This window comes from Limulus polyphemus, unplaced genomic scaffold (assembly GCF_000517525.1).
Source record: "Limulus polyphemus unplaced genomic scaffold, Limulus_polyphemus-2.1.2 Scaffold78, whole genome shotgun sequence".
Taxonomy (NCBI): Eukaryota; Metazoa; Arthropoda; class Merostomata; order Xiphosura; family Limulidae; genus Limulus; species Limulus polyphemus.
Genome location: NW_013665688.1, coordinates 1,011,461 through 1,023,933, shown reverse-complemented (window position 1 = coordinate 1,023,933; position 12,473 = coordinate 1,011,461). Strand labels below are relative to the sequence as shown.

The 12,473-nt window shown below is 30.3% G+C and overlaps 1 protein-coding gene across 2 annotated transcripts in view; it reads left to right on the top strand.

Moving 5' to 3' along the window:
* LOC106467272 (glycogen synthase kinase-3 beta-like) overlaps window positions 1-12,473 on the top strand; it is a 47,231-nt gene that overhangs the window by 27,330 nt on the left and 7,428 nt on the right. For both annotated transcript variants that reach the window (XM_013927604.2, XM_013927613.2), the window contains 5 exons: window positions 4,529-4,612; window positions 5,029-5,139; window positions 6,083-6,213; window positions 8,097-8,203; window positions 10,241-10,434. In XM_013927604.2, the coding sequence (XP_013783058.1) occupies window positions 4,529-4,612; window positions 5,029-5,139; window positions 6,083-6,213; window positions 8,097-8,203; window positions 10,241-10,434 (627 nt within the window). The remainder of the gene's footprint in view (window positions 1-4,528; window positions 4,613-5,028; window positions 5,140-6,082; window positions 6,214-8,096; window positions 8,204-10,240; window positions 10,435-12,473) is intronic.

The window sequence follows — 12,473 nt, the reverse complement described above, 5'->3', positions numbered from 1 at the left end:
CCTTGCCTCCCACGACTAAACAACTATTACCTTTTAATTTTTTATTGAATACCTTTAAAGTATTTTCCTTTTGTTAAATTCGTAATTTCAGCTCTTTTCCTTTTCACAAATAGTTAATTTTTAATGTTTTATTTTTATTTATTGTCCTTTACCACTTATTATTCATCTCGATGCAACTCAAATTTGCCTTTGAGATATATTAGTTACTTTGGGATACATGCACAACTCATTGGCAAAATTTGTCTTCTGTGCATAATATCCTAAGCCTTGAAAATGGAAGCAAGGTATGATGTACATTTAAAAAGCGTTTAAACCTTTCAATTATGCATTTTAAAACATAGATAATGCATAATTACCTAAAATATAATAGTAAGACCTAAATAAAATTTAAACTGTACCTAACTATAACATATTTAGGGAAGAAACAACTATAAGTGCTATAGTCCATCAAGCAGCCAACCATACTATAATCAATTTCATATAACCAATGATGACAACTGTGTGCCAATGTCTATACACATGTCATGTACACATCTATATGGAGACAATAAAGCTCAAGCAAATCTGTTGATGGTGAGCATGGCAGCTGTCAGGGGTTGAAAAAATTATTGCTTGTTTCAACTCTATTTTGTTCAGAGAACTTTGAAACTAATGAGTCAAAAGGTTATCTAAGTATCTCATTGTTATGACCTACCTCTACAGTATTGCTGTTGTATTATTGAAGACAGAGAGTGCCGAAGTAGAGAATTTTCATAGCTCGTTGGTAACAATGCAATAAATCTGAAGTTTTAAGTAGTTTTTAGAGGTTTATTTTGAAATAAAGGACTTAAAACTTGGATAAAATAAAACCTCGAATCATAACACACATTATAATATTAATTTCATTCACATCCATTGATATTAAAGGTGTTTAATTAAATTTTGAATGTAATTTACATTATTATCCTTGTACACTGCTTCTGTAAGGACTATTTTTATGTAGCTGTTAATAGCTCTTACTTGTGAAATACCATGTTTTGTGTGGTTTAGTTGACCTCTGGATTTTTCTTTAAAACAATATCTGTTTCACACAAGTGATTTCTTTCATGTAAGGTGTACACTGTTTTATGCTTTTATTTTGGCCTTCTTTACTTCATAATAATTCTGGCCAACTCTACTTAAATAGTTCTGATTTTCAGATATGCATTTTTAGATAAGAATGGAATTCAATTACAGTGCTGGCCTTTAGAAAAAACCGTTGTTTTGTTTTTTCACATATGGTTATTTTCTTGAAGATAAATGTAGTAGCTATTACATAACAGTTGGAAGATGTACCTAAAATGATTGTGAAAATACAGTAAATGTATTAGTGCACTGACCTAAAAACTAAAAGCAACTCTTGAAAAGTCACATTCATTAGTGAAAAAGTAGAATTTTCATATGGATAGTTAATTTTCATTGTGCATTGAGTATACTATTTACAGTTCACAGTATTTTGTTTACAATAAACATCAAATTAACCTTCAGAAAATCTCTGGCAAGGCATATGATTGTTCTGTAATGACTTGTATTATAATACTAGATTTAGGTTATTTGTACTTTACTTTCAGGACACTTAAAACTTTTGGATACGAGAAAGCTTTAGTCATTGATTTCCAAAAAACTTGATTTACATTTTACTTTTATTGATGTAAGTAAAAAAAAAAAAGGTAAATAAGAATTTAAGATAGATATCAAATTCTACACTTTCTGTTTTATGGAACAGTGCACCCAAGTTATTAAAATATCATGTTTTAGTTTGAACCATGATTATACTGATTATGTTTTTCTGAGTGTGTCAACCTAGAAAGACTCAGATTGATTTCTCTTGTAAATATGGAACAATAATTTAAAAATGATTACACTGTTAGGTTAACAAGTTTCAGTCTTTGCTGGCAAATAACTTAGCAGTACACACTGTCTGCATGTATATTTCATTAATAGTGAATTAGTTTTAGACAAAGTATGTATAATGATAGTCAACTTGATTCTTCTTTTTTATTTTTACCACTAATTTAATCTAATGTTTTTGTACAGAAATATCTAATGTAAAATAAAAATAATAACATTTCAGCAGGATAATTGCATGTAATTTGAATAAAAGAATATTATCATGTTCTATGTGTGTAAGCAGCAAAAGCAAAAAACAAAATAATTCAACATCTGTGACAATTGTCAAGTTATGTGAAATTATTAGTAAATCAGCTGGCAAATAAGTTTTCATTTTTCTTTAATTGAAAGTGAGTAATTCCATGCCAAATCAGGCAATGGAGCCATTCCTCAGCTGTCATATTTGAGTATACTTCTCCTCTGCTATATTAGTGTTGGTTGTGGAAAATTTCATAATCTTAAACTCGTTGTAAAGAAGTTCATGACAATTTATCTCTGAGTGGGGTATGCAGAGTGTTACTTTATATTAAAGTATTTGTCTTACAAACTTGAAAGTTCACCAAAGTTTACAAGTTTTTATAGCCTTCAAGTATACTTTATGTATAATTCTATTTGTCTGCGTCTGTAAAAGGGTGTGTACAAAATGCTAGAAAAATGCACTTGTCCCCCCCATTCTACAGAAATAGCTAGAATATAAACTTGAGGCTTTTACCTTTATATAATAGTGAACACAATCAGTGCAATGCCATTGGCAGCTCAGTTTTGTTGGCAATAGGAATAGTTTTAGGAATAGAATGAATAATGTGGGAAAAAAAATACTTGTTCAGCAGGCAAAGTACAATGGTAAAACTTGTCCTGGGCAGGCATTTGGCAAAACAAATTTCAATTTCTTGCTTAATCAGCCAGAAAAACAGTAATAAAATCGTTTTTATTATTAAATGTAAGTTTAGTATGATCTTCAAAGTTAATTTTCTCAAAAAATATTCCATTCCAGAAATTTGTAATGGTGCCATTTTTTTTTAATGAATTGAGTAATTTAAACAAGTTCTTAGGATTCAATTGGATTGACAAACTGAGTAAGTGCTTGTACAGTAAGAGGAGAAGCACCTTTGTGAAGATAAATTATTCATAACTTGGAATGTTTTAGTCATTGTCCAACACCAGAGTGTGAAACATAACTTGAAAATTCAGTGTATCTATATCATTAAGTATAGCCACCCAAAATTTGTAAAAATTACCTGGTTTTTCAACTCATCAGATCTGATGGTACGAAGAGAGCTTTTCAAAGTGATAGCTATAGATCAAGTTTATAATATGAGAAATTCTCAGTTTTGTTCCATTAATTCTTTCTGAAGATTGACCTATACATGTTATATAACATACGATTCAAATTGTTTAATTTTTCTGGTACTGTGATTTTTTTTCATACCAGAAAACACACAAAATTAGTCGCATTTCGGCAGATGCTGAACATTCAGGTGTTTTGACAGAAATTCCTACTCAATCTGTTGCTTCTAGGAGTGTGTTTAGTGTGCATCCTGTTAATATATTGCTTTAGTATGTGACAAAGATTCATATTTTGGGATTATTTTCAAAAAGGCATATGATGAATATCATGATTTATTTGTTAAATATGCGAAACCAGATGAGACTTTCAAGAACCTTTTAATGGTGCAAACAAAAAAGATAAAGCTGGGTTTTCAATTAATTTCTGAAAACAAATGGAGAGGTTTGAACCCCTAGATCTGTGCCAACTTATTGAACATTAAATGATGCAATTATTAATTTCTGAACAAATGTATGGAAGGGATGAAGTAGGGGTTTTGACCTCCTTGTACACTCTCCCCTAAATCTGTACCTGCTTTTACAATAAATAATATAGATATTAACCTCTAAAGAAATGCAGGGGGTTTGTCCCCTCCATGACCCTTTCACTAGAACTGTGCCTAGTACTTAGAAATGTAATACAGTGTTAAAAAGACAGTAAATTAACATTCTGTTGAACATCTGAATGACTAGAGCATTGACAATAGGTGTTACCAGTCAGTTGTCTTCTCTCTAGTCAGCAGTCCAAAATTAGTAAATTTAGTGACGATAGGAATCAAACTCAATACCTTCAAATCACAAAGCATCTTACCACACACCCATTATGTAGTTTTGTGCTTAATAACAAATAAACATAATGGCAATATTTCAATTACTTGGCTATTTGGAATAATTGAAAACACTAATTGATATAATTGCTGCTTATAGGTAATTGATAAATTGATTAAATCACCCAATTGTAACAGTAAATTCATTTATTCTTGATTATAAATTTGGTCATTGCCTTCTTCAAATCTCATTCTAAAAAAGTTCATAAATAAAGGAATTTAATGCACTTTGATACTTTAGTACAGTCATAAGATTGAGCTTATTCATGGTGTCAGTAATTAAGAGCACTGTGGTTTAGTATTTCATTAGTATATTTGTTGAAGTAAATCAGAATTTTTCAAGTATATGAAATGTAATAAAATGGAAATAAATAGCTGTTGATTCTTTGAGCATACGAAAGAAACATTATATTGTGTGTGATAAAAGTGATCTCAATACATTTTACTATGATTTTTTTAAATTTCAGAATAGGGAGCTGCAGATTATGAGACGCTTGGATCACTGTAATATAGTCAGACTGAAGTACTTTTTCTATTCAAGTGGAGAAAGGGTAAGCTTGCAGAAATACAAAAGTGATGGAACAGAAGAGATTATTAAATGTGTCTCTTTTTCCCTCAAAATCTCAAGATTTTGCTAAAGAACCTTAAGTATTGTGGGTTTCAACAAACATTTTTTTTTAACTTGATTCTTATATCAGTTTGAATTTGTTGAATACAGATTCTTTGATTTATCATAACTTTGTACAGCTAAAGTACTTTTTAACTCTGAGTATAGTTTTGAATTTTTCTTTGTTTTATGTAGCTTGCAAAATAATTCGTACGAAAAGAAAAAAGATGTTGTACATTTTATTCCAGTTTAAGAATACATAAGATCAGTACTTTTTATACCAACAGTAGTTAGATTCATGGATACAGATGAAAGTTGCTTATTCATAATTAGTTAACTTCTCAGTATGTTTTATTTCAGAAAGATGAAGTATACCTCAACTTGGTCATGGAATTTATTCCTGAAATGGTCTATAGAGTAGCAAGACACTATAGTAAATCAAGACAAACCATACCAATATCATTTATTAAGGTGAGTAGTGAATAATTTTAACTTGGATATTTTTGTGTTGACTATTATTTCATCTGCTAACATTGGAACTTTTGTTTTACTCACCATCATTCTCACTTCCTATACAAAGTAATTGCCATAGTTTTTTTGAGACCCCATGAATGAGCATCAAAGATATAGAAATTAGTAGCCTTTTTTTATCCCATGGGGCACAAACTCTATAATGAGAATGACATCTCTAATCACTCTGTTTAAAAACTTTAAATATTGAATATAATAATTTCTTCTGTGTGTGGCAAAGCATTGTGCAACTAAGCAGTAGCTTTGTCATTGTTTTTCTAACTCACTATCTTTTTAACTCTTAAGTTCATGGGTGTATTAATATGATGCACCTGTTGTATTGTTTGTTTTTTAGCTTTGCGAAAAACAACCTACTGGTGAAATTGTTGGAAATTAGAAACATTATATAGATATTGCAAAATAAAGTATAATTTTTTATGTGGTATTTGAAGAAATTTTTACCTTTTACCACTTCTGATCTCTACACAATTCTTTGTTGATTTGGAAAACTAATTGGCTTATACAGAAAAGTTTCCATTGTATGTTTAGATCACTAGTCCTGTGACTTCTTGGAAATTCTGTAATGATTGGAAATACAAAATCTATGGATAACAAACACTTGGTTGTCAAGATCAGCATTTGAGAGTCATAAATGAAAAAGCATTGTCGGAAAGATGTGTAATATTTTAAATTAAACACTACCTTTTCATTTGAAATTGTTTTATCTAAGTTGTAATTTTGATTTTTAGTATGAAGATATATTTTTAATTACACCCAGTTTCACTTTTTGTTTTGATATATATATATATATTTTTTTTTGAAAGGACTAAGATTAGCATGGCCATCATTTTAAATAATATATTTTAGAAGTTATCAAGTGATATGTAATTTTTTTGCATTTCAGTTGTACATGTATCAGCTGTTCCGCAGTTTAGCCTACATTCATTCCTTAGGAATCTGTCATCGAGACATAAAGCCACAAAACTTACTTCTAGATCCAGAGACAGGAGTTCTAAAGTTGTGTGATTTTGGAAGGTAAGGAAGGAACATTTAGTGTTAATAAGTTAAAGTTCAGTTAGTGTTTGGAAATTTCGAACCAATAAGCAAGATTATTAGTTATTTTTAGTATGTTAATTTTCAAACAAGTATTTTCTTAAGCTGTTTTGCCAGTTGTGCTGTTAGGACTGAGTGAATTCTGTAATGATTGTACAGCAAATATCTTCCTTTTTTACTAGTAATATGAAAATTGTGTCTATAAACAAAGAAACTATATGAATACAAACTAACAGTAGTGGAAAGTAAAAAAAAAAATTATAACTTCATTTAACCCTTTCTAAACCAAAGAGTTGTCACTGATATCTACAGATTTATTTCCTTTGCATATTGGAAATACTGAACCAGGTTGTTTGATACACAGTACAAACTTTCTAATTAGTATCTAGATTATGTGTTATTGGACTTAGTATATCTGTCACAGAATTCTCTTCTACTTCTTCTTCTTTTTTATTTTTTTTATTTTTTATTAAGACTTTGCAAACCATGTGTCTAACAGTTGTTTCATTCAGGTTTTCATTTCTAACATTTCTTAATATTTGTAGTTCTCTGAATCTACAGCTAAGCCAAATTAGAATTCTGTTTAAAACTGTCTTCTTTTTTTTCTTTTTCTTTTAATGCAAATTATTAGCTAACTGACCTGAGTAAGGGTATACATTCTCACAGTTTTGTAGAAGAACTGAAAATTCAAAGTGCAAGATATAACACATATGTAAGGCAAACTCTTAGTAATGCTAATAAAGCTGAAAAAGGATGGGGATAGATCATGTAACTGCAGTAAAACTTCATTTTTATGGTTTGGTTATTATATAACTTTTTTGTATGTGTGAAATGACATCACTGTTTGGATTCTAACTGTAAATAATATACAAAAAATTAAGACATTGCTAAAATGTTTGACCATTTTAACATGCCCAGAGATACTTTACATTAATAGTGGAAAGTCTGAGCTTTCTTCCTTGACTCAGTTTGTAATTTACAGTACCAAATATCTGAGCCTGTAAGAATGTTTTGCATACATCACCCAGTGATACCTACAAAGCACACAACCGGCATGCAAAATATGCTATTTCTATTGGAGTCTGGTGGCATGCTCCCTCAGAAAATCTTTGAAAACTTAATGTTATGAGATTGAATCTTGAGCCATTTTAACTACAAATACTGCATACACATAATGAATTAAATTAAAAGAAGCAAGTTTAATACATGAGTTGTAGCTATACATGTCCTGAAAAATTGGTCAGATCATGGCCTGACTGGCCTTACCACTTCCTATGGCCCCTGAGTGTATGCTTGCTGGAGATCATACCTTCTTCATTACACATACATCTGTGGAAATGGTAATTGTAGGCTAATTCTACAAGTCAGTAAAATGATGTGTGACAAACGTTCACAAAAGATCACATTAACACAAGTGTACTACCCTATAGATAACCACCATCCATGGATGAAGTGATTGGCAGAAGCTGTACACTGTCTGTACTGATTTCAGTGTGTGGTTTCCATGTTTATTTTTGCTATTGGGTGTGTAAGTTAAGAAATATGATCATTTTTCATCTAACTTGAAAAATTAATAGTTTTAGCTATAAATAAGTAATTATTAATTTGCTTCTTTTGAGTAAAAAATCTAGATAACTAGGTAATGTTTTCATATTCACTTCAAAATGATGAAAAATAGTAGAGTACAGAGAGACAGAACATTTGAAGATTATTTAAATCTTCTTACTTCAGAAAGTGAAATATAAATAAACCTGTTGTATTGAATTAACTGTTATATGTTATTTTTTTTTCATTTTAAACTATTTGATGAAATAATTTTAAGTGTCAATAATTAAGACTAAGAAAGTTTTTTTTTTTTATTTTAGTGCTAAGAACCTAATTAGAGGTGAACCAAATGTTTCATACATTTGCTCACGTTACTACCGAGCACCAGAATTGATATTTGGTGCTACTGACTATACAACAATGATAGGTAAGGAGCTCGTAACCTTGTTTTAATAATATGAGTATGTTTTGTGATTGTCCAGTGTCCTTGGAAAATAGTTCATTTCCTTTTACCTCTCTTTAAAGATTAATATTGGTCTCAATGTGAATGGAATTTATCACATTGGTTGGTTGAATAGTGTAACAAGTTTTATATACTTAATTCCATATTTTGCTGTTAATAAATGTATAATATTGTTGAAAGAAATACTAAGTGAATTAAAAAATGTAAATTGTTAGGAGAAATGACTTGTTAATGTGAAACAATTTTCCTGAAAATATTTGTGTTGTGCGTATTGAATTTGATTAATTTATTTTACACTATTAATTGTCAATTTGCATATGCATGAAAAGTTTTGAAAAATTGTGTTTTTAAGCATCTTGAATTAACATGTAATCATTGTAACATGAAACATTGTAAACTACATTACATAGTGGATGAAGTGGTTTAAAATGACTAAAGATGTAACTAAAAAAGCATATTGCACAACATTTCAATAATTTAACTTGTATAGGGCTTACATAGATATTTGTAAACCTTGAAAGTACACGAGTTTGCCTTTTTGTTTTAAATCAAAGCCTTGAAAAGTATGCATTTCACTGCAAGAAAAAAACCTTGACAGTGGTAACTTGCAAAGGTTGATAAACTTTAGATGAACAACTAACAATCACCTGTGTGAAAACAATTTCCATTTATCATACAGTGATGCATTTGCATGAGCACCTGTTCATTGGCTAATGAGTGGGGGTATCATGACAGCAAGTGCTGAATTCCACAGCAGCGAAAACCAGACTAATGGTGAAAAATTAAAATTATTAATCATGTATGTTTAATTAATCAGCAATTGATCATCTGTTAGTTATGCTTAACTAACCGTGAACATGATTTTATAACCATTCCCCATCCTTAATTGTTATAGTCACCGTCAGAATTCAAAATAATTTTATGTAATACTTTACATTAGTCTTTATGTATCAAGTATTTAAAAAAAAACCTCTTAATATATGTGTCAGTGGTTAGGGTGCTCGACTCGCAATCTGCGGTCGTGGGTTCGAATCCTCGTCACACCAAACATGCTCACCCTTTCAGCCATGGGGCATTATAATGTGACGGTCAATCCCACTATTCGTTGGTAAAAGAGTAGCCCAAGAGTTGGCGGTGGGTGGTGATGACTAGCTGCCTTCCCTCTAGTCTTGCACTACTAAATTAGGGACGGCTTGCGCAGATAGTCCTCGTGTAGCTTTGCACGATATTCAAAACAAACAAACAATTGTTCAGTATTTATTCACATACTGCTGAACTTACATTCAAATTACATGAGTGATGGTGTGTAATAGTGTTCTACAACTGCTCTGCACTGATAATTTTATTTTTATTTTTTAAAAATAAAATGTTTATAAAAAAATATTTCTTCTAAATTGTTGCCTGATTGTAGGTGGTTTGTAGATAGCCTGTTTGTACACCAGATAAAATACCAAGATAACACTACTTGTTTAAGTTTATTTGTTCTGGGCCTGGGATGATATAACTTGCACACACCCCTGGGTATGAAACATGAAAAATGTGAACTAAAGCCTGTTCTGAGAAGTTATTATATACAATATACATATGCTTCTTGAACATTGTTATAAATGCTGTTTAGCAGGGGTGATGTGCCAAAACCTACACCTTCATTTTAATGTTGGGTGAACTGTTTCTTCTTCATTTTGTTATTTTCCTATATCAGTTATACACACATAGTTTTTTCTTTAAAATACTGTAGTATAGTTTTAAAAACAAGTAACGAAGAGTTGGAATGAAGAGGAATTATATTGACTAGTTAAAGAACTAAAATATTTTAGTGATAAAGTCTATACACATGTATGAAATGCCCTGATCTATAATACTTCAGACTTGACACGCTATTATATTTACAAGTTGCAAAGCAGTGCAATCCTTCTATCTCTCTGTTGCTTGTAATCAATTTTCTTTGTGAGTTTCTAAATGGATTGCTGAGTAAAAGTCTATGGTGTTCTGTTTATTCAGATGTCTGGTCAGCAGGATGCGTGCTTGCAGAACTATTACTTGGTCAGCCTATCTTTCCTGGTGACAGTGGGGTGGACCAATTGGTAGAGATTATCAAGGTTCTTGGGACTCCCACCAAAGAACAAATCAGGGAGATGAACCGTAACTACACGGAATTTAAGTTTCCTCAAATCAAGGCCCATCCTTGGCAAAAGGTAAATAGCTCTCTGCAAACTATTTTTGTCTTCGGTTACTTCTTTATTTTCTAGGTAATTTTTAATTACTGGAATGTTTTTGGAGATTTTATCATCACTTTTAACATTTGAGATTTTTATTGTGTTGCTTTTGTATATTACATTACATACCACTGATGCTAATTTCAGACCATAGAAAAATTATGTATGCTTATGTGAATAATTTTCTTGCATCCCTGCTTTAAATTAAATTTATTAATTATCATATACTAATTATTATATGTGTGATTTGTGATCATTACATCTGATTTTTGACTTTGAACATTTCCACCCAGATTGTTTTATATCTTAATTTTGCTTGCAACAAATTCATTCAACAGGAATCAAAATTTAATATTGAAGAAGGTAAAATATTAGGTACAAAAATTTATAAAGTTCAAACATTTTATAAAGAGTAATTAAAATACATAATAAAAGGATGAAGTAAGTTAAAAGACAAACAAATAAATAAGAAAGAATAGGATAGGATAATGCAACAATTGTAATAATATTATACAAGTATTCAGAACAGACTCAATTGTAGTGAAGCTGTGCTATTATTTAATATTGGAAGCTCATTTATAATAAATAAATTTTCTTTAATTAAAAGTTCAATATTGGACGATCCAGATGAGATGACTCTGAAATTCTTAATCAAGATGGGGTGGTTGTTGCTTTCATTGTGTATGAATTGTGAAGTCTTGTGGATTTGTTAGTTTTTACCAATTCTGCTTGATACTCCCATATGTTTGCAGGCTTACAGGTGTGATTGGTGTATAGTTTTGCCAATGTAAGTGGCATTACAGCCACTATATGTGTATTTATATACAATCCTGAAACGCATAGGGGTAGGTAATAAGTTCTTAGATCTGAATAGATTTTTTATATTGAAAGGTTATTTCAATATCATTTATAGTTGAACTTGTGGATAAAACAGTTTAATTAATCTTAAAATTTGTGACTTCACCAAGAAACTTTGCTTACCTGAAAAGGAACAATCAGTCTTAGTGGGCATTTGTCAACATTGTGAGTTTTCTTTGGACATTCAAATTTGTGAGAAAGGAACTTGCATGTTAGGGCTTGAATAAAATGCAAGTGATAGCCATTGTTTATTAGAATGTTCTGTAAGGTGGTGATTTTGGTATGGAGAGAGATGTAGTTAGATGTTATACGCTCTATTGAGTTTACAGTTAAAGATTTCTGTGTACATATTGTGGTGATTATTATGTAATTACTATAGTTGGGGAAGTATACATTCTTCAAAGTTGCCAAAATAAAACTTTCTTAACCCATACAACATCAATAACTGGAGGATAAATATAACATGTATATTACCATTTACATTAGAGAATGTATTTATAATTAACAAAAACATCATAAATATGGCAAAATATGTAATAAAGAATGATGTTTTTATTTATGTTTTCAGTACCTGTGAATTGAATTAAAAAATACAATTTCTGTTAAATTCTCTGACATGTAGTATACATATGTCCAGTTACATAATGTTGCATACTTGTTCCTTCAGTGAACTTGAATTGAACACTGTACAAACTTAATTCAATTTTTAATCCTTTATAACAAATTATTTAAAAGAAATATGAGGTTACAATTAGCTGGTGTTTCATAATGTGTAAAGAAGAAAGAATTTTAAGAAACTGCAACTGACATTATGTATTTATCATTTGTGTGCATTACAAAGGACATGTACAAATAAACTTTACAAACCTGTATTTTTTTCAGTATTAAACTTCTGAATAAACTGTAGTGAACAATGTTTTCAATTAATAATGGCTGGAGACGGCTTAAATGGGTAATGAAGAAAAACTTTAATATAAGTTTAACATGACAGCAAATGTACAACGTTTCGACAAGGTTTTGTCCTCATCAGGTACAATTACCAGGACAAACCCTTGTCGAAACGTTGTACATTTGCTGTCATGTTAAGCTTATATTAAAGTTTTTCTTCATTCCCCATTTAAGCCGTCCCCAGCCATTATTAATTGATATATGTTCTATAG